The sequence below is a fragment of the Musa acuminata genome, chromosome BXJ1-6 (genome assembly GCF_036884655.1).
Source record: "Musa acuminata AAA Group cultivar baxijiao chromosome BXJ1-6, Cavendish_Baxijiao_AAA, whole genome shotgun sequence".
NCBI lineage: Eukaryota > Viridiplantae > Streptophyta > Magnoliopsida > Zingiberales > Musaceae > Musa > Musa acuminata.
Genome location: NC_088332.1, coordinates 14055819 through 14078650, shown reverse-complemented (window position 1 = coordinate 14078650; position 22832 = coordinate 14055819). Strand labels below are relative to the sequence as shown.

The 22832-nt window shown below is 40.2% G+C and overlaps 1 protein-coding gene across 4 annotated transcripts; it reads left to right on the top strand.

The window, feature by feature from the left end:
* Nucleotides 1-653: 653 nt before the first annotated feature.
* On the top strand, nucleotides 654-22778 carry LOC135676433 (protein ANTI-SILENCING 1-like). Of its 4 annotated transcripts, none has more exons than XM_065187591.1 (12): nucleotides 654-780; nucleotides 2524-2917; nucleotides 5185-5353; nucleotides 5433-6241; nucleotides 15373-15399; nucleotides 16938-17030; nucleotides 18467-18545; nucleotides 18662-18752; nucleotides 21933-22029; nucleotides 22115-22231; nucleotides 22322-22430; nucleotides 22588-22778. In XM_065187591.1, the coding sequence occupies exons 2-11, from the start codon at nucleotides 2567-2569 to the stop codon at nucleotides 22370-22372; spliced, it is 1884 nt and encodes a 627-aa protein (XP_065043663.1). In that variant the 5' UTR covers nucleotides 654-780; nucleotides 2524-2566; the 3' UTR covers nucleotides 22373-22430; nucleotides 22588-22778. The 4 variants fall into 4 exon arrangements, with proteins under 4 accessions (XP_065043663.1, XP_065043661.1, XP_065043662.1 ...); XM_065187589.1 differs by having other exon boundaries at nucleotides 22534-22778; XM_065187590.1 differs by lacking the exon at nucleotides 654-780 and adding an exon at nucleotides 1346-1484.
* The last annotated feature ends 54 nt before the right edge of the window (nucleotides 22779-22832 follow it).

Below are 22832 nucleotides of genomic sequence, written 5' to 3'. Positions count from 1 at the left end.
TAAAATTCAATTCAAACATAATTCCACTTATATACTTCAAAGGAAAAAAATCACCCTTTATGAATCAAAGAAACTCGATAACTCAATACCTCTCCTCACATTCTTCTCCAAATCAAAATGTATAGATGTGTCCGACATATAAACAATTAAATATATTTTTAACAAAAAAAAAATCTAGATTCCTCACGATCCCAACACTTCTCGCTGGCAAAATCACGTAAACTCTGTACAAGGTATTTAAATGGATAACATCTCATAATTCTATACCCTGGACGTGTTTCATTGTGCACCTCACATCATGCAGTTCTGTCTCGTCGTTGTTCACCTAATCCCTGTTAAATAAATGAATCTGCATTAACCCATGTTTGCAGGTGATATGTGTGTGTATTTGACATTATGGTAACAATATATTTGTAGATTCCAGCATTAACAATTCAGAAATTAGGAATCGTATCTTAGTTTTGAGAAAATTACCTAAAATACCTGAATGGTATTATGATATTAATCCCCAAATATTAACGATGCAGAAGGGACCGTAGGATCGCACGATCCTACGGTCCGGATGAATCTTGGCGAGCCGGCTTGGAGATGAATCGGGTTAAAGCTTGGTTCGGGTGGACTCGAGTCGAACTCATCGTGGCTGCTTAAGCAGGCTGGTTTTTAAGGCCTGCGATAAGAAGCCATCGGTTTTACCGATCCAAGGGGGAACCCTAGCGAAGAAGACCACGTTGCCACCGGCGAATTCCAGAGAGCCAACTACCGCCCGCGCGGCGCACTCCGGTATTGCTTCGCCTTTGTACTTCTTTTCTCCCCTCGGTCTCCTTTTTTGTTATCCTCCTCTCTCTCCTTCCTATTCTGTCAAGATGTTGGCGGACGATTCTGGGTTTTGGGACCATCCTCGCTCGACCCAGTGGTTTTGATCGTCGATGGCTTTCAAGTGTCTCTTTGATTTGTATTGGGTAAGGAGGCAGCGAGGAAGTGATTGGATGTTTCCCCATACAAGAGGATGGCGGTGGTTGTTTCCTGTTCTAATTAAAGTTGGAGTTTATTTTTAGTTCTCGGCCATTTAATGGTAGAAGAGAGAGTAAATTCCCAAGTGCAGATTGCAGCACTTCGAAAGGCGGTGATCGACCACCAAAAGGTTGGCTGTTCCGAGAGTTCATGACATTGCGAAAGTTACTTCATAGTTGGATCGGCGAGTCGGGCCGGTCCTCGAAACGAGAATATAGTCGTCTCGTCCTGACTTGCGGGATGAGGCGAGACCCGAGCGCCCGATAAGTGGGCCGGGCTGGCGAGGCAGTTCGAATCTCTGGTTCGATTGAACCGGTTGGGAGCAGTCTCTCTCTCTCTCTGTCCGCTCCGGGGCATCCGTGCCCTAATTTCCTCGGCGAACGGCGGCTGTCTTCCTCTCCATCGGCGAACGACGGCTGTCTTCCTCCGGCGAGCTTCTTGTCGCTGCGGCGACGGCGTATAGCACTTCCTCGGTATCTCTCTCTCTCTCTCTCTCTCCCTCCTCCTCCTCCCTCTTCTCCACCCCCCTCTTTTTTTCCCGATCCCTCCCTCTTCCCCCCTTCGTCGTAGCTCCCCCATCCCCCTTCCCCCGACACCAGCCTCCCCCTCCCTTCTCCTCCCTCCTCCTCCTTCTCCCCTTCGCCTCAGCTCCGCCTCCTTCCCTCGACACCATCCTCCCCCTCCCGTCGACCCACAGACCCCCTAGATTCTTGTTTCCCCCGAGCGAGCACCCAGGGTCCTCAGGCATTTTGGAACCTTGGCGCTTTTTGAAGCCTAGTGCCTTTGACAACACTGCTTATACAAGTGGACAATGGCAAATGATATGCCTACTTTATGGAAAGGAATTGATTACTAATATATAATATATATTGGGTTTCCTTATACTTGAAATGCGTGGCTAACTTTGTAGATAACTAGATATTTGTCATTTGGATCTTCTCTTTGTGAATAACTTAACTCTCTTGTATAATATAAATTGGAAAGCTATTTTGTATGAATGGCCCAATTTGAGTTCACATCGGTCTTGCCATTGCCCCCGTCTCCGCTGTTTACCACTGCATGCTGACTTCGAGCTATTTATGCCATTGAATTGATTGTTTGATTAGTATGATTTTTTTTTTGTTCTTGGTTGCAATTAAATAGGCATAGGTTTCTTTTTATTTGTACGCATTTTTACATTAGTATATTAATGCCTAATAGGATGTTGCAAGATCTTGTACATTATTGATAAATTCAACGAATAGGGGTATGAAGAAAATATATCATTTTTTTTCAAAAAAATTATATCCTTGTTGTTATTTTATTTTCTTCTAGGTTTTTCATCAAGATCCTTTTGATTTTGATTTGTGCTTCATTTGTATAACATCCTCGCGATCTCAAACTTACATCAATCTTGTGATTTCATTTTGGTCTTTATGCATTATTCTAACTTCCAAAATAAGAATTTTCTTTGTACTCTGTAATTTATTTGAGTAATTGACATTTTATTTCATTATTTATTTGGGCACCTAGGGACACCAAATTTGATCTAGGAAACTTCGGCTTGTAACAAGCAATGGCTCACTCTGATGACCCATCTAACCATGCCATTAGATTTTGTTGGGGCAAAAAAAGAGGAATTGGTGGTGCTAAAAGAAATATTCAATTCTATGAGTCATTCATGATTGACGATGTCAACTACTCATTGTTTGATTGTGTATACCTCCATGAGACGGATGCATTGGAGCCTTATATCGGAAAGATAGTGAAGATATGGGAGCAACCAGATCGCAAAAAGAAATTAAAAATTCTATGGTTTTTTCGCCCAAATGAACTCCAAAACTATTTGGGAGATCATACTCCGTTGGAGAAGGAGATTTTTTTAGCTACGGGAGAAGGTGTTGGTCTTTTCAACATCAATCCATTGGTAAGTTCTATTTAACACTATCTTTTTATTCTTTTAACTAGTTTAGCTTCATGTGCTTGTCATTTGTTTATTGTCAATTTCATATGATGAAGGGGTTTTTGGTTGCTTGTAGGTGGTTGAAGTCAATAGGTAACTTTATAGAAGTGATGCTTTTAAAATGGATTTGCCAGATGTGTTGTTTGGTTTATTATGAAAATGATCAACAGGAGCTTATATTTTAATCTCATGTTTATTTTTTCTATAATAGTTATTTGATTTATCGGATGTTATTGGTGGATAAATGAATTGTTAATTTGTTGATTACAAGTTTGCTAATGTCTAGATCAAGCCGCCCAAAGTGTTATGTTGTGCCCAATCTCATAACCTGCCCTAATTTGTCCCTGGTCTTAGGCCTCATCACCCATAAGTTGAATTAGCATGTCTCTTATATTGAGTTTGTCTAACACCGACATGTGGTTGGCTCTACTTGATCTTCCTCCCCATTCAACCTAGATTGTCCCTCTCTGCATCTCACCTCCCTTGCCGCCTCCTCTCCTACCTCTTCATTGATGTCTTGTCCCATCTAGTTCTCTACTCCAAAATTTGGTGGTGTGGGAGGTTGAGATGATTGGAATCACACTAGAGGTAGAGTTGTTGCAATGAAGCAGAAATCATCTTCAAGGGATTGGACAAATGAGAAGAGGGATTGTGAGCCTTGTGGCAAAGGAACACAGTTTCCTTTTTGGTAAGTTATGTTGATTGTGGAGAGTGCTATATGGGGGAAGGCATGGAGCATAACAAGGATTTTTTATGTTTAAAACATCACAAAATATTCACTAATCATGGATATGAAAAACTTGGGTTGGTACATAGGTCAATTTGACATGGCACAAGCTCACATACCAAAGGATAAGGATTGAACTATGTGACTTGTTTGACCTCCCAAGCACATCATGTCATATTTCTTATAGTAGTGGGTCATTGTGGGCCTATATCATGTTAGCTTTGCATGACCCAAATTACTCATCTAGATATTTTCTAATTGTTTGGCTGTCTAATGATTATTGGTTAGTTAATGGAAGTTCTCAATAATAGTCAATGATAGTTGGCAACTAATGGTAGGTTGTTATTCAGTTGATATCGCTCAAAACTTGATGAGTCAAGGCGAGATGCTTGTGAGGATATTAATGGGTTGATAATGGTTTGCTGAATGCTAAGGGTCTATGATCCATATCGATTGATTGACGATGATTGATAGTTGTGTATTGGTTGGGGAACATCAATTGATGCTCGCTGTGGCAGGGTTGGTCAATTGGTTGATTTCAACGGGTTGATGATTGGTTGATTGTCATTTATCAATTATTAATGGTCTATGTTTATCGATCATTGAATGAATGATGGTCGACCAATTCAATCACTAGTTTGACTACATGTTTCCGTGGAGGATCAATAGTTCAATGTTAACAACTTCAACAAGCAAAAATTGTTGACAATGCGTAAGTCACATGAATGCTCCTGAGGCTTCCGCCAATGCTAGGTAAGGAAAGAGTCAGATGTATGCCACTTTACCCTGAAAATTGGAATGGTTGTTTTCATGACTCAAACCTTGATCACCTCATGATTGCCTGAGTTGCAAAAAAAGAAAAAGTCACATACCTAAATGAAGGCATGGTTTAGTTGGAAAAAATTACTATGACAACTGTAAACTCATGGGTAAGATGAAAAAATCAAATATAAATTGAGAAGAAACTCTGTGACATTAGCTCTTCACAGAAGCAATAAGCTGTGACCTGTCAAGCAAGTTTACACTGCTGCTGCAACCAAAGAAGCATAAAAAAACAATGCAGCTGCAAATAGGCAACCAGCAGAAGAAATATGCTTATTTTTTTTGTTTTTTCGTGATTAGCATCTAGATTTGTAAATTTTTGTTGTCTAGATGCTGTATTTTCTCATGATGTTATTGGTGCCACAACTTAGATATATTCCTTCCAGTACTTTGGGCACTTAGATCTTATTGCCCGTTATACCTTTTCTTGAAAAACACTCTAGTATTAAGTAAATTTTTTGGACTAACACTTTAAATTAAACCAGGAAGCTATAGCTGGCAAATGTTCTGTGATCTGCACATCAAAGGATGAGATAATTTTCTCATGCTGTTATTGGTGCCACAACTTAGATATATTCCTTTCAGTTCTTTGGGCACTTAGATCTTATTGCCCAATATACCTTTTCTGAAAAACACTCTAGCATTGAGTAAATCTTTTTGACTAACACTTCAACTAAACCAGGAAGCTATAGCTGGCAAATGTTCTGTGATCTGCACATCAAAAGATGAGAGAAATCGACAACCATCAAACAGAGAATTGGAGATGGCTGACTATATCTTCTACCGCACATTTGATGTCCAAACCTATACAATATCTGAGAAGATTAATGATAAAATAGCTGGTGTTGAAGGTGTGTGCTTTCTCATAGTTAGTTTCCAGTTATTCCTTTTTCATTATTTTTTTCTGATTTATGGCTTAATGTGTTTCAGCAAAGTATCTTTTAAATCGAAAAGATATTCAGCCAAGTTCTGTTTTCATGTTTGAGGAAAAAGGTGGCAGTGGAAAAGCAGAAAATATTTCCATTTCCTCTCTCATGTCCAGGTTAGATGACAAGATTGAGTCCGCTGCAACTTCAACAAAAAGGGATGATGTCATTGCAGGCGAACTTTTAGAAGGACAATGCCCTTTAGGTGAAGATAAGGAATATGTTCTAGTTTCAGCAAATCATGTTGAAGATAATCTTAACTATGGTAAAAGCAAATCTAACGTGGGCCTAAATGACAATAAACCTTCCGAGAAGATGAGATTAATTGAGACTACTATAGAAGCTCCAAATGGTACTAGTTTAAGGAAAGAAAACTTTGAATCTAATGATAGTGGTTCCCAAAAGAATTCTACTAATGCTTTTATAGAAGCATCAAGTGATTCTAGTCTAGTGAAGCGAAAATTTGAGCTCGACAGGGTTGGTTCTTCGAAAGAGATTGTTCATGTGGGCAAAGAATCTTATGAGAAGAATGATGCTCTGGATGGTATAAGATTTTCCAAGAACATGAAACCTACTGATGCTCCTGAATTCTTGAATGATGCTAGCTCAAGAAAGCAAAACGTTGAGTCAAATGGACCTAGTTATTTTAGGGAGACTATTCATTTGACCAATAGTGCTCATGAGAAAAGGAGTCTTATTGAGAAGAAAACCAAACCTTTGGATGAATCATCGCAAGAGACATCTTCAATATCCATTGGAAATAAGGAAAAAACTAATTATGGAGTTCTGGAAGTGACTAAAAGACCAGACGCGGTAAGATTTACTTTTTGTCTATATCTCATGTTGGTAATTAGGAAGCTTTCTTAAATTAATAGAACTTTAACTTTTAGTAGTATCTTTTAAGTGGCATTTTTTTACATTAAATATAGTGTTTTATTATTTTGTTATGTTCCTTGCCAATTGTTTAACTTGATCATCTATGGTATAAAAAATAAAAAAATGTAACTTTTTTTGAATGCTCCTTTGCTATCTCCTATTGCTTTATTACTAGATTATGAAGATTTGGTGGATTTTGTTTTTTGTTGATTGTAGTTCTCTTAACACGATTTACAATTTCGGTCCATACCAGTGTATCGACCAATGGTCGATATGGTACGTATCGAGGTGTACTGACGATATACCCAAAAAAACAACTTAAATAGCTCAAAGAATACTTAAAAGTTGGATTAGGGTTTTTAAGTTAGAAATAAATATAAATTTAGTATTATTTTAGCGAAAATAATCTAAATTGAGAAAGAATAATGATTGGGCAGGTTGAGGCATTGTCGTCCACGTTGCTGCCATGTCTCTAGATTGAGTGTGTTAATGAATGCGATTGAGGTGTTTCGTTGCCCGACTCGAGTCTTTCCAGTGGTGCGATTGATGCTACTACCTTCCCCTTTGCCTTTTCCTTTGTCTTTGCATACTGGGCGGACGATTGTGATGGTTGGGAGTCTCTAGTTCCTCGAACAGTCTGACTCGATGTTATCTGGCTCCTGCTGCCACGTTTTGACCGTAGGGATCTTCCTCTTAACCCTCCGAAATTTGATCCAATCTATAAATCATAGCTTTGTTGAGTTTAGGAGAGTGAAAATGTGAAAATGAGAGAGAGATGTGAGTGAGAATGAGTTTGAGAGAGTTGAAGAGATTGAGAGAGTGATATGAGTTGAAAGAGGGGGGAGAAAGGGTTTAAAAACCATTTCCTATGTTTAAACAGTCAATTTGAGTGTTTGAAATAGGGCGATCTCAGTCCTTGATCAGTAACGGTCGAAATCCAACCACTACTGACTTGTACAGGTCGGATTTTGGATTTCGACCATTACCGTATGGTACAAACCCCGTATCGCCCGATTTGGTGGTTAGGTAATGGTGCCACCCAGTAAAGGGCGGTCCGCGTATTGATCCCTTGTCGGATCAGCACGCACCGCCCATATCGAGCGGTACGTGTTGGTACAACAAACCCTACTTCTCTAGTCAATCACGAAGATGAGATGATATGTTTGAGAGGAATATATTGGTATTTATCATATTGTTTTTTCAAGAGGCAACAAATGGATAGAAGCCTTTGTTGGATGATCGTCAATATCAATTCTATGGCACTTGTACTAATCATAGACAGGTTGTTTAGATGCTCACCTATCAATCTCCTTTGCACCTCTTCATCTTTTCGCTTTCCTAGTGATCAATTTTTCTATGAAAGCACCTCTAATTTTTTGAATCTTGATGCTTATTTTTACCTCAAGATATATTTTGGTTAAATGCTTCTTGAGTCTTGGTTTTCCTTTGACAAAAAAGTCATCGTTAGGGTTATCAAAACCACTAGTTTCCAAAAAGTCAATGTGGTACCAAATTACTCGGAGCATTAAGAAAACTTCATTCAAACATGGGTTTATACAAATGATGTCGAAGGCATTAGGTGCTAAAAGGTTCCAAGGTTCAAAAAAGTTTGAGGTGATAGGCGTTCGCTTGAGCAAAGCGAGGTGCATGCCAATGTAAAAATTATAAAATAATAATTAATAAAAAAAGTCAAATCAATAAAATTTTAGCAATAATAAATTTAGCTATTAGCATAATTTATAAACTACTATTAACATGAATTAACTATAATTAACAAGAATTAAACATAATTATTAAATTTATGAGGCAAGGGAAGGCAAATGAAGGGTTTTAGAATTGGAGGCTAGCTAAGTGTAGGGGAAGACAAGGGAGGAGGGCTAAGAACAAGAGGTTGGGTGGGCGGTCGAGAGGGAAGGTAGGTAGTCGGGCCGATAATAGTAAAGGGTAGGGGCTAACAACTAGTGAAGTTAATAGGCACTTGGACGCTCAACTAGGCACCTAGGTGAGGTGAGGTGCGACTCGAGCGCTTGATAAGTGGGCTAGGCGGGTGCCTTCAATTGGGAGCTGTTCAAGTGTGCGCCTAGGCCCAGGCATTGGGTGACTTGCTTGATTCAAATCGGGTAGGAGTGAGCCATATCATTGGATTTCGGCCTACAATTCATTGAATCTGGTTCGATCAAACCAGTTCAACGAAGCTTCACACACGCACCCCTCTTGATGCATGCTCGCGTTGAGACAACCTGTGGAAACCTAATCGGCGAATGACTCTTCCTCTCTTCCTCTGCATGGATGTTTAGTAGCTGTAGTAGTGTCTTCCTCTGGTGGGTTCATCGTCGGTATCTCTCTCTCACTTCGTCATCGCCCACTTCATCACAATTGCCAACATCTTCCCCTCGCTCTTTCCCCTCCGTCGTAGTGCTCTTCTCCTCCCCGATCGTTAGCATATCCTATCCCTCTTCCACCAACCTTAACCATATGGCTAAGAACCGGAGGGCTACGAACAGGAGGCTAAGTGGGTGGTTGAGAGGATGGGAAGGCAGTAGGGTCGATGACAGTAAGGGGTAGGGGCTAACAACAAGTTAAGTTAATAGGCACTCGCCTAGGCTAGGTTAGGCGCGACTTGAGCGCTCGATAAGTGAGCTAGGTTGGTGCATTCACTTGGGTGCAATCTAGGTGTGTGCTTGGGCCCAGGCGTTGAGTGGCTCACTTGATTCAAATCGGGCAAGAGCAAGCTAGATCATTGGATCTGGGACCAACCTAGTTTACTGGATCTGGTTTGATCGAACTAGATCAATGAATCTTCACACACACATGCCTCGACACATGCACGCCACGAGACACTCATGTAAAGCTAGTTGGCGAACAATGACTCTTCCTCTCTTTGTTTGTTTGGCGAATGGAGGTTGTAGCAACGTCTTCCTCCAGTAGGCTTGTCGGTATCTCTTTCCTTTGTTGTTGCTCGGTCTGCTCTCGTCGCTAGCGCCTTCTCCTCTCTTTTTCCCCCTTATCCATTGCACTTTTCTCCCCCTCGGTTAGTGTCTTCCTCAGTCTCTTTCTTTCCCTGTCGCCAATGTCCCCTCTTTGCCTCATTGCAACCGCCTTCCCCCTTCCTTTGTGCGATGACAACCTCCTCCTCCCTGTGCCGACGTCTTCCCTTCTCCTTCCTACGTTGATGGCTTCCTCTTTATTGTCCTTTCATCCTATGATTAGTGTCTTCTACCCCTTCGCTTCGTTGTAGCCGCCCCTAGCTCCCTCGACATCCTCCTCGATAGCTCCCCTCCCTCCCTCTTCCCCTCCCAGTTGACAACAACCCATAGTCATCCAACTGACAGTGACCCAATCGACAATAATTAGACAACCACCCCAACTGATAGTAATGCTCTCCCATACCTCCTCCCTCTCCTTGATTCTTCATCCTAACTCCCCTCCCAATTGACTTGATAACACCCTCTTCATCCTCCTATGTTAATTGTTTTATTAATATATAATTAAATAATGTAATTTGGTACTATAAATGAATGTAATTTGTTGTTTCATTTTTTGTTTAAGTGATTATGTTTATTAATCATTTTATATATATTAATTTTAGTATTCGGTGGGTGCTTCACTTTGCTTGGGTGAGCTCCAAGTGCCTCGGGTGTTTTGACACCTTGGTGCCTTTAGTGCCTCTCGCCTCTAAATAGATTGCTAACAACAACATTTGGGTAGGGGGCTGCATGAGAATAGAGAGAAGGGGTCCTTGAGGTGTAGAAGAGGGAGGGGAAGAAGGAAAAAGGGGGAGGGGGTGGCGATGGAAAGGTTGAGACAAAAAAGAGGGATTAGGGGGTGTTGAGCTAGGTCCTAGAAGACGAATTAGAGGGTATGGTGTTGGTGTTTGAGATAGGTACGTGGTGACGTCGGTAGGAGGGGTTGTACCATCAGTAGAAACATAGAAGAGGGGAGGAGGAAGAAAGAGAAGGGGACTTACTATTAAAAGAGATAGAGAAGAGGTGGTACTGCACTATCATGACTAGTAGGTAGACGAATGAGGGGTTGTATCACCCAATTGAGAGAAAGTGATCGAGGAAGGGTTGAGGGAGGGAGAGCTAAGAGAGTGAGAGGTACCTACGGAGGAAGGAGGGAGGTACTGTTACATGTTGTTCGATGGAAAGGTTAAGAGAAAAAAGAGGGATTAGGGGGTGTTGGGCTAGGGCCTAAGAGACAAGGTCCTATAAGATGAATTAGAGGGTATGGTGTTGGTGTTTGAGACAGGTATGTGGTGACGTCGGTAGGAGGGGTTGTACCATCAGAAGAAATATAGAAGAGGGGAGGAGGAAGAAAGAGAAGGGGGCTTACTATCAAAAGAGATAAGAGAAGTTGCAGCGATTTAAATAGGCGCTCGGGCGCTCGCCTTCGTTCTCGGGAGAGGCAAGGCCCGAGCGCCTTGCGTTATGTCTAGGCGCCTCGCTTCAAAGATGCGGCGCTAGGCGCTCGCCCGAGCCCAGGCGTCGGGCGCTTCGGGCGAGCGCCCGGGTTAAATCAGGCGATCGAACCAGTGTTTTATGTTTGGTTCGGTCTTCGATGCTTCAGTTGGTTCGATTGAACCAACTAAAGCACCGATATCAGCCTCCCAACATCCCTCTTGTGACTTCCCCAACCCTAACCCTGCTCGTCGCTGCTGCTGCTATTGTCATTGCTCTCGCTCCCGCTGCTCGTCGCTCTCGCTGCTCGCCGCTCTCGCTCCTGTTGTCGTTGCTCGCCGCTATCGCTGCCGCTGCCACTATCGTCGCTCGCCGTTCCCTCTCCTGTTGTTGCTGCTTGCCAAGATCGCTGTCGCTGCCACTATCACCGCTCGTCGCTCCCGCTGTTCGCTGCTACCGCTGCCGCTGCCACTATCGTTGCGCGCCGCTCCCGCTCTCGCTGCTACCGCTGCCATTGTCGCCGCTCGCGTCTCCTGCTCCTGCTGTTCGTTGCTACCTCTTCTCACATTGACTCGATAGTATATTGTTAATAGCAAGTTCTTTCGTACCGAAGTGTACCGCCCGTACCGGGCGGTACGTACCAGTCCGACAGGTTATCGGTACGTGGACCGTCCGGTACCGCTACAGTGCTACAGTACTATACTGTAGAACTGCTACAGTATGGAAAGTATAAAATTGTTTGGTACACCAGGGTGTACCGCTCGGTACGCCCTGATGTACCGTCTGGTACATCGGTACCGTACCGTACCGAGCCTAGGTCGAAACGTCGGTACGGTATGGTACGGCGAACCTTGGTTAATAGTATATTAGCAGTATACTGTTAACTGTATACTAGTAACAATATTTTTTTATTTATTAGATTAATAATATATTATTTTGATTTTAATCTTGCTAATTTTTATTTATTTGAAATTATTGTTATTGTTTTTAATTTTGAGATTTTTTTTGTTAATGTGATATTGTGATTTTGTAAGATTTTTTAAATTTAATATCATATTTTTATTTAAATAATTATATTTATTAATTATATTATATATTTTATATTTTAGCGTCTCGTTTCGCCCGAGCAAGCGCCTAGTGCTTTTTAAATCACTAAGAGGTGATATTGCACTATCATGACTAGTAGGTAGATGAATGCGGGGTTGTATCACCTAATTGAGAGAAAGTGATCGAGGAAGGGTTGAGGGAGAGAGCTAAGAGAGTGAGAGGTACCTACGAAGGAAGGAGGGAGATATTGTTGCATGTTGTCGATTGCAAGAGGGGAGGCACAACCATGTTGGTTGTTGATCATCGTTTTGGTTATCCATCGTTGTCAACATTGTCATGTGTTGTTGATCACCAAAGGATAACAATTGCAAGATGACTAGGGTTGCTAATAGAGATGGTGTGCGGGCTCCAGGGCAAAGGTGATGTGGTTTCAAGCACATGCCAGGTATGCGCCTAGGTGCATGTCAAAGTGACACTTGTGCAAAATCTCTCGCCTAGGGTGAATTAAAGGTGCTTGAGCCTTGCGGCTTAGGGTAGCACACAAGCACCAAGTGTTAATGTTATAACTGGTTTTAGATCATTTCAATACTTTTCTCACATGGTCCAAAGTTGAAGCCTCCAACTTATTATACGATAGGAGCTAGTTTAGACCAATGATTTAAAAAGGCGATCGGGCACTCGCCTAAGCGCTCGCCCGAGCCCAGGCACCAAGCGCTTCGAGCTAGTGCCTGGTATAAACCAGGGGACCGACCATAGCAGCGGTAGCGAAGAGAGGCAGCGAGCTCCCGATTAGTTGGTTCGATTGAACCAAGTAACGCACACATATCAGCCTCCCACACCTCGCGACTTCCCCTAACCCTACACCCGATTCCGTTGCCTCTCTCTACTGCTGCTGTTGTTGCCTCTCTCCGCTACCGCTACTGCTATCGCTCTTCGCTGCCATTGCTCTTCACTGTCGCTGCCACTGAAGCTACCTCTCTCCGCTATCGTTGCCTCTCTCTGTTGTCGTTGCCACTATCGCTACTTTCCGCTGTCGTTGTCGTTGTCGGTATTCTTCGCTATTGCCCGCTGTCGTTGCCGTTACTCTTTGCTATCGCTCGCTGTTGTTGCTCTCAGACAATAGCTTCCTGTCTGCGACTCAGTTCTCACCGTGACTCGGCTTCTTACCTTGGTCTCCTCACACTCTACTCTTCTCTACTACCGTTAACGGTAGAGAATATTTTTAAAATATTAAAATATATTTTTATATTTTTATATTTTAGAGCGTCTTGCTTCGCTCGGGCGGGCGCCTAGCGCCTCGGGCATTTTGGGTCCTTGACGTCTTTTGGCGCTTAGCGCTTTTTAAATAATTGGTTTGGACAAAAGAGAACAATTAGAAACAAACTAGCTTATGATAAGTATGACTTTAAAGAGAGAGAGGAGGACTACGGAAAGAGAAGATGAAAGGGAGAACAAAAAATTCAAATAATGATAAGTCCATGCTTTGTCCCACTTTTGAAGGGTCTACTATGCCAGCTACTTGAAACTGAATAAAATCCGTAAATAGGAAAATATTTGCCACTAAGATAAACCATAATTTATTCTTAATTTACTATAAACATGATGATACTGCAATAGAGACATTTGGATCTTTAAAGCAAATCCTATTCTCCTTCAGCCTCTTCTAATAGATCATTAGCTGCACCCTTTGACAAATAAAAGAAACCAAATGAAATATATTTAAGCAAAAATCAAAGTTTTGAGGGTGCGCATGCTGGCCAATGGGTTCGCAAGCACATAAGGCTAGCAGGCCCATCATACTTGAGCGCTAGTGTTGATCGACAACCCAATTGAGGTGCTAGCCTTGGTGGTGTCTTGTTAAGTTGCCTCACTCTGGATAGTTGCAATGGATTCCATGATGTTGCTGATGATAATGGCAGTCCAAGGCTCTGAGCAATGAGCTTGCTCCTATGTGCCATGTCTTGGTGCTGTATTTGTCAATATTAAAAACTATAGTATACATTCAATATATTATAGTGGAAAAGGCGAACAAGTGGGTGAATTGATGGAGAGATAGAGAGTGAAGTGTGGGTCATTGTGAGAGTAGAAATCGGATAGAGAAGGGGGTTCTTTTATCGGAAAAGAAGTGGGATGGGTTGGGAATTGAGCAATAAGTTTACTATCAGCTTCAACTAACTACTCCAAAGTCGGGTGGTACCTTGGTTGGCTATTGTAGTAAAGTGATACATCCTTTACGATTAAGGTGTGTTTGCATGTTCGTTTGGCCTGAGACTGTTTAGAGCTAGTTTGTTCCGGCATGTACAAATGGTTTTTGAAACCATCAAATTGACTATTCGGTAATTATATTGATGTTATAAAAGATCTATGATGATTACTCATTTATCATGTACAAGATAAGCTTCCATAGTCTATGTTCTTTGCTAATATGGTTTTGGTCGATGAGAGTTTATTTGTGATTAGTGACGGAGATATGTTATAAATTGTTGCTTATCAATTAAGTAGGATTAACATTAAATATAATTTTTTTTTTATTTTAGAGGAACTGAAAGTGTAATTAAGATGGGTGAACAAGTTTCTTTCAAAAGAAGTTTTAGATATTTTGGATCTTTTAATCAATAGGAAATGAAGACATTATTCATATAGTAAAAGCACATTGGTTGAAATGAAGGGATGTTTAGTTGATGCAACTTGATTTAAGGAAGGATAGCAAATATATGGGAGCGTAGAGATAATGAGAAGTTTATGTACCTTAAACAGATGGAATGTTCCCTTCTTTATAAGAAAGAGCTCCTCCTGCATATGGTGTGTCCAACAAAAGGGTAGCTAATTAATGTCTTGCGACAAGTTTCAGGCTATTCTTTGTCATTGTTGGGGGTGACATCAAGACCTTGCATGATTAGAGACGTGCTTGTGGAAAATGATAATTGTCCTTATGTGGCTAAGTACATGTTCAAGTACTTGGTCATTCATCTTCAATTATCGATTCCTTGGTTCTCGGATGTGCCATGTTAGAGGTTTTGTTCTCTTGGTTGGTGTCATGGCTATGATGTTGGGCCATCCACAACAAATTCCGTCTTGTCAATCATAAAGAAGGCATGTGCTTGCCTCATGCCTAGGCCCAATAGACCTTTGCACCTCAAATATACATTACGCTTACAGGCCATCCACAAGAAATTGCATTGTGTAATACATAAATAAGGTGTGTGTTTGCCTCGTGCATAGGCCCAATAGGCCTTTGCACCTCAATATGCATTAAGCTTTCATAACTTTGTTTTGAATTGAAGGTGTGCCTTGGTACAACACAAATGTTGCTCCTTTGTGACTTGGTGATCAAGATTCAAGTCATGAAAACAATGTCTCTACTCGTGGAGAATAAAACTATGATAGTGACCCTCCTTGAATCCACATTGGTGGGAATTTCAATCACTAGATTCTCTATTTTTAACTTCGCTTTGAACAATCTTTGTTTTGTGGATGGGAGTCTGGTACTTGGGTTTTTTAGATTTATATTTTTATGAAGTTGATTTAATTGCATTAGTAATTGTCATGCTGATTATAATTATTTCTTATTATAGTCTCAGATTTTTTTGCTGATACTATTTCTTGTTGTATCTTTTTCAGGATAGAAGCAAATGGTTCAAGGGACTTGTGAGTAGCCTTTGCCTTCCACTGTCACTCTCTTTTACTTGACCACTTCATAAGTTGTTCTTGTTTTTTCTTTTAATATTTTGAAGTGAGATTGTCCACTCATTCATTTTTTTTTTTGTACATTGAATGTGATACATACTGCCTTGGTCGTTGTTTTTTCATCGTGTATATGGTTCCAAAATATCAGTGATATTGTGCCTTCTAATTTGAGATGACTCTATATGCTTCCTGCATCAAGCATTATAGTTTTGGTATCATAAGTGGAACTTTCAGGAGAGTATACTAATTTAAAGTCCATATATAGTGGCAGTTCTTATACATAACCCGTGCTATGCTACTATGATCATTTTTAAAAATAATTTAGATGTCTAAATTCAATCCTCATTCACATGAAACATTGCCCACAATCTCACTTCGATAGTGCACAATACAATGTCCATTTGTGACTTTCTCAAAGTACTGAGGTATTTGGAGATAAATTAGTGCAATTCTATCAAAGGTTTGTCATCTCGTACCAACCAGGTGTATCGGTCCATGGCCGGACTGGTATGTACCATTACCTGTATGTACCAGTACATTGATATATATTGAAGAGTCGAAGAAGAGGAAGGAACAAGTGACAGTGGAGGAAGAGGCGGAAGAAGGAAGAAGAGGAGGCAGTGGAGGAAGAAGAGGAGGAAGAGAAAGGAAGAAGAGGTGGTGCTGCAGCAGTGGAAGAGGAGGTGCTGTCGCAGTTGAGGAAGAGGGGGAAGAGGAAGGAAGAAGAGGAGGAGGTGGTGGAGGAAGAGGAAGGTGAGGAAGAAAGAATAGGAAGAGAAAGAGGAGGAAACACACCCGAAATTGATGGTGGGCAATGGGCCGTTGCAGTGGCTCGCAGGTGCATGTACGAGGAAGAGCTTATGAATGTGAGCGCTTGTGAAATATAAATTTTTTATTGGTCGTATTGGACCATCCAAAATGAGGCGGTCCATGTACCGGTTCACCCCTGGACTGGTACTTTTGGTCAGTTCGTGTATTGGTGTCCGCATGGACTGATACATATGCATCGTATCAATCCGCATGAAACTGCAATCCGTGCTTGTACCACAAATGAGCATAATTGTATTGGTAATCTCATTTTCTACTAATTAGAATCAATCTTCTTCTTTACCTTTTCTTTATGATACTTGATTCTACTTCAAGGAATGCGCATGCTTCGTGGTGTGTTGCACATTTCAGATGCAATGTAAACTGTTCCAATTTTAACCATGTTAAACAAGAAAAAATTGAAATGATCGAATAACAATCCTGTGCGATATGATTCATGCATCTGATTGTGCTATATGTCGTGCATTGGATAATGTAGATAAGGCCATTACGGTGCCTCGCCACACTATTATATACCAGTCTGATGGGATGCAGTTGACCTGTTTCAATTTGACAAAACTATTTGTTCTATGCCAGCATGTGCTTTGCACAGATAATACAACACTTTACATCTTGTCATTTTGTTATGTTTATTAAATAACTTAATTGGTTTTTATTTAAAAATCTTTCAGCCTTGGGAGGAAAGAATGCAAAAAGCTGATGAGCAAGGAACTCTTGTCTTTATTGAGAATTTGGACCCATTGTTTACATCATCAGAAGTAGAGGTATTTGTGATGCTTTGTTTATCTTTGTCTTCCTTAATCTTGTGATGAAATTTTGCCGAGTTGCCTTTTTGCTATTTGAGTTGTCATCGTCAGGTCTTCCATAAAACAACATGCACAATAGCTCCAGTGGTGAACCAATTTGATATAGGATCGGCCTCCGTGAATTAGTTTCAATTTGCATTTGTCAAAATGTGTAGAAAAGATAATGCAGCCATTAACAACATTTCCATCGTTGTATGGACAGTCTCAGGATTAGACAAAAGTTAAGTTAGGGCTTTGAAATCAATTACAGGAATATACTGTCCCATGTCATGAGCTGATTTGAGACTTTGTGGCAAGCAGTCACATCTGTGAGGAATTGGTATGCTATCGTCAAACGTATTATTGCTGAAGCCTTTCTACATGTTGTAAGAAACTTACATAAGATTGAGTTTAAAAAGTTGATTGGATGTGTGGAAGAAATTGTCAAGATCTTAAACAAAAGATACAACTAATGACTAAGTTGCTAATGATGTGAAGAGCTATCACTCTATAAAGCAAATACTAATTGGGAAATAGTGAATGTGACATTCTAATTTACACGTATCATATATATGGCTTGTAGTTGTTGTAAAAGGCTGATGCAGGAAACGGAGGCGCCTTCATATGTGAGGATGAATTTATTCTTGAAGAGTAGGTAGAGCTGATTATGTATAATTTGGTTTCTGCCCATTAACATTGGTGAGACTTCATTTAGTGGGCAGAGCACAGGCAGAATGCACCAGGAGAAAGACATACAAAGTTTCATTGAATCCTAGAAAAAAGAGAATCTATATAGTTCACCTATTGTCACTCATATTGTCCTTCATCTGAAGGGAATCAGATGGTGAGGTTCTCAATTTTGATAGCCTGGTGGAGAGACTGGGACTTCCTTTATTTGCTTCATTTGAGGGCCTGTGGCCTTCAAAAGCTGGATAGAGCAGACTGTCTTTAACTGTCTTAATTAGGATCAGTTCAATTAAAATTTTTAATTTCCTTGTTTAACTTCCAGAATCTCTTGTTCGAGGTATCACAACCGTCGAAGCACTTCCATGCATGGTCACTTGCATGTGTTACTTTGTACTGTGGACCATTGTGGCATTCTAAGATTCTATGTTAAAAGTGAAAAATTGGTGTTTAACTGGTCTACAGATAATTATTATAATTTTCAATAAGGTGTCTAGACATCTACAAGACTACTAGAAGGCATTTCAAACTGCATTTGGTTATCAAATTTTGAACTAGATCATCTGATACATTGAATGTTACCAGATGGGTTCAGTTCCAATAGAACTGTTGATCATGTTGGTACACAGTGCAATGCGCATGTACATTAATATTTGAGTTTTGGTGACAGTTGAATCAGGTGGATGCTGATAGTACTTGCATATTTTACTATTATTTTGTTTTGTGTATAGGATATTATTTACCACACATTGAAGCAAAGTTGCACCGCAAGGGTTATACCGCAAACTTTGTTTCAAAATCCCAATTATGGTATGTGATCCTTTGATGTGCAAAATTATATGATCCTGTGAAAAAGAAAAGGAAACTCTTTTTATATCCTATACACAGCACTAAGCTTCTTATCAATGTCTGATTGTTGATACTAGGTCAAGCTTATGTTATCTTTAAAACAAGAGATGCAGCAGACTCTGCAGTTTCGAAGATTAATAAAGGGTGCATTCAGCTACCTAATGGAAGGTATTACTTTTCATTTTCTAATTTATGATGATCAGGAAGCATGGTTTTATGCTGTCAGTTAGTTTTGTTGCTGCATTTACTTGCATACTTATTAGTATCTAAGGTACCCCTACCTTATTTCAACTACTAAGTACACTTGTTCTTGATGTGTGTTTTTCTTCAAAATCTTGTTACTTCATGTCAAATTTTTTGCACTAGTTCAGATTCTTATGTAGTCTGTATCTTAGTCAGGGTGATGGGGCTTTGATAAAAAATAGCTTATATACATTGAATTACTTTATGTTCTTCTATGTGTTGCAATTATAAGAATGCCAAACAATTATAGTTATATCTAGAGTAGTTATTTAACTAAAGATGGGAAGCATAAGGATCCCACCTATGCAAACTCTAGGGAAAATCAATTCATGCAGCCTTACCCTAGCAAACAGAGATACTAACTTTGCAGTTCAAATCTTGGTGACCTAGATGACAAACCAAGACTAACCCTCTTGTGACAATTTTACTGCAAATAATTATCGATAGCGTATCTTGAGGGAGTGGATATATGTAGTAAAATATTTTGCTTTCATATTCTATATTTAGCTGATCTTGGGATAAAAGGAACTTGATATAATAATGCAAGTAATTATCAGTGATTTAAAAAGGTGCTCGGGCGAGACAAGGCTTGAGCACCTCGTGTGTGGATTAGGCGATGTGCTTCAATGAGGTGACGCTTGGGTGCTCGCCCAAACCCATGCGTTGGGCACTTCGGGCAAGTGCTCGTTTTAATTAAGCGAATCGAACCAGACTTTTAAATCTGGTTTGGTTCAATAATGTAGTTTCTTACCTCAAAAGCCACCTTTTACGCCCATGCGACCTCGAGGAAGCCTAGCGTTGCTTCTGCCTCCGCCGTCAATGCCGCTGCAGACGTAGTGGACCGAGCCTTCTTCTATCGTTGACGGACGAGTCCGATGGCCCTCGTAGCTTCCTTCTACTGTCGCTTCGTGTGTAGTTCCTTTCGCTGTCAAGGGAGTAGACCGCAGGTTCCTTTGCCACCGATAGACCCCCTCTGGATCTTTCGCTGTTGCCGCTGTTGTTATCCGTAGCTTTCGCTGATGCTGTCCGTAGCTTCTACTATTGCTGTTGTTGCTATTCATAGCTTTCGCCACTATCATTACTGTTGTCCGCAGATTCTGTTGCTACCGCTACTGCTGTTCGTAGTGCTATCACAACAATCTTAAACTAATCCTTTGTTACTATTAACATTTTTTCTCCCCTCTAACTATTGTTAACAGTAAGTAATATATTGTTAACAATGTATTTTTGATTTAATATCTTATTTTATTTAAATAATTATTTTGTTATATTATATTATATATTTATTATATTTTAATATTTTAGAGTGTCTCGTTTCGCTCGGACAAGCACCTATCACTTCGGGTGTTTTACGACCTTGACGCCTAGTGTTTTTTAAATAATTGGTAATTATCATGACGTAATCATTCGTCAACATGTTTTAGGACCTTGACGCCTAGTGTTTTTTAAATAATTGGTAATTATCATGACGTAATCATTCGTCAACATGTTTATATGTGATGCTTTGATTTGAGAGGTAGCCTTTGTACATAATTTCTCAAATAAAAGTTGCTAATGACTTAATAAACTCATTTTTTTTTCTATAATTTAAGACAGGAGAATACAACTATTATTAGCTACTTGTGTATGAATTGACTGGATATTGAAGTGATTTTGGAATGCAAATTTTTTTTGGACAATCTATCATCTTCATTGTTGTAAGTTTATTTGCGTAAACAAGGGGGTTTGAACCTATTGATATTTGATTGGATATGGTTGGTTGACTCCACTGCATAAGCAAAAGTACTTTAACCACAATGGTTAGCATATTATGACTTTTGTAGGGTTTTACATTTTGCCTTTCCAGGATCCCTTGGTCTTCTGAATATGTTTTGTCTTCTTGCATTTTGTATGTTGGGTGTCATCCACTTATGGTTCTTATTAATTGTTAATTTTGAAATAGTTGGAATTGGATGTATACAGTGATTTAAAAAGTGCTAGGCGCCAAAAGGCGTCAAAGGTCCAAAAACGCCCGAGGCGTTAGGCGCTCGCCCGAGCGAAGCGAGGCGCTAAAATATAAAAATATATAATATAATTAATAAATATAATTATTTAAATTAAATATGATATTAAATTAAAAAAACTTACAAAATCATAATATCACATTAATAAAAAATCTCGAAATTCAAAACAATAACAATAATTTCAAATAAATAAAAATTAGCAGTATTAAAATCAAATTAATATATTATTAATCTTATAAATAAAAAAATATTATTACTAGTATACAATTAACAATATACTATTAATATACTGTTAACAGTATACTATCGAGTCGATGTGAGATGAGGTAGCAGCGAGTAGCGGGAGCGGGATCGGGAGTGGGAGAGGCGAGCGGCGATAGTGGCAGCGGCAATGGTAGCAGCGAGAAGCGGCAAGGGGAGATGGAGCGGCGCGCAACGACAGTGGCAGTGGTAGCAGTGAGCAACGAGAGCGGGAGCAACGAGCGGTCATAGTGGCAGCGACAGCAGGAGCAACGAGTGACAATAGTGGCAGCGATAGCAGCGAGCAACTGCAGCAGTAGTAGTAGCAGCGACAGTGGTAGCGGCAGCGACAAGCAGGTTTGGGGAAGTCGCGAGAGGGATGTTGGGAGGCTGATATCGGTGCTTTAGTTGGTTCAATCGAACCAACTGAAGTACCGGAGACCGAACCAAACGTAAAGCACTGGTTCGGTCGCTTGGTTTAACCCGGGCGCTCGCCCGAAGCGCCCAGCGCTTGGGCTCGAGTCAGCGCCTAGGCGGTGCCTCTTTGAAGCGAGGCGCTCGGGCCTCGCCTCGCCTCGCCCGAGCATGTATTGAAATCGTTGGATGTATATGTTTTGTCATGAGTGCCACTTGGTATAGGAATACGTGGGGATAAAAAAAAAAAGAGAAAACCATAGAAAGTTGAAGGTAAAATACTAAAATGATTAGAAAAGTTTGACTTTTGAGTATCAAATTTTAAATTATAGTAGCTTTAAAGAATGTTGAAGTGATCTGATATTGGGTTTGCATCTTAAATAAATTGATCTCCTTTGGATGTTGATGTGGTTATGTTCTCAGAGTTGACCGTTTTGGTCTCTTGTAGTCCCCTTATCTGCAGCAAAGGAATGTTGAAGGTGCCTAAATCATCTATGTTTGGTCATTTGTCAGTTGATAAAAATAAGCTTCAAATGCGAGAGATGGTAATTATACTGCACTTTCTAGTTTGATTTATTTATTTTTCCCTTAAAAAATTAACTTCAATTGACTTCACTCTTTTTGTTTCAGAGAAGGGCCGTGTCAACATCACATTGTTCTCAACCTAACACAATTGAGTACGAGATGGCTATGGATTGGCTTGTCATCCAAGAAAGATCAGTTAGGTGCTTAAATGCGTTGCACAAGGTATTGTCTTCCGAGAGTTCTTTTTTAGAACTGAAATGACTCAACTGCTTTATGCTCCATTTTATCTAGATAAGTTTCCATCACTTGCAGGGGCAAGCTGATGAGTTGAAGGCAATCAAGAAGCGATTGAGAACAAAGTGAAGCAGCTATTGGATCTTTGATCATCCTCATCATCTATGCTGATTTACCTTTCAGCCAGGTTTGATTATTATATTGACATTATATTTTATTGTTTTGCCTAAATAAATCATAGAGATCTTACATCATTGATCTCAATAGTGGTATTCTTCTAAATTTTGAAGGGAAGCAAAGGCTTTGGCAATTGATGTTTGACACTCGAGACTTTTTTTATTCAGGAGTAGAGCCTGACACAATTTTGCCGAGTCATTGCTTTCTCATCAACTCGTTGGAGGATGGGCTTGGCAAGATTCTTAACCTGAGATTAACATCCTGTATATTGCCGTGTAGTATACAGCCTTTTAATTTTCCCATGTATATTTAAATGTTTTCCAACTCTGTCCATAATTGCTAACAGTTGGCATCGTTATCAGATTGCATAAGCTAACAACGGTGGAAGCATTCATGAAATTGCGTAAATTAA

Coding starts and splice junctions, on each gene's coding strand:
- LOC135676433 (XM_065187591.1), top strand. CDS start 2,567: ATGGCTCACTCTGATGACCCATCTAACCATGCCATTAGATTTTGTTGG. Junction 17,031..18,466: donor TTACATCATCAGAAGTAGAG/GTATTTGTGATG, acceptor TTTTGTGTATAG/GATATTATTTACCACACATT. Junction 22,030..22,114: donor AGCTTCAAATGCGAGAGATG/GTAATTATACTG, acceptor TTTTTGTTTCAG/AGAAGGGCCGTGTCAACATC.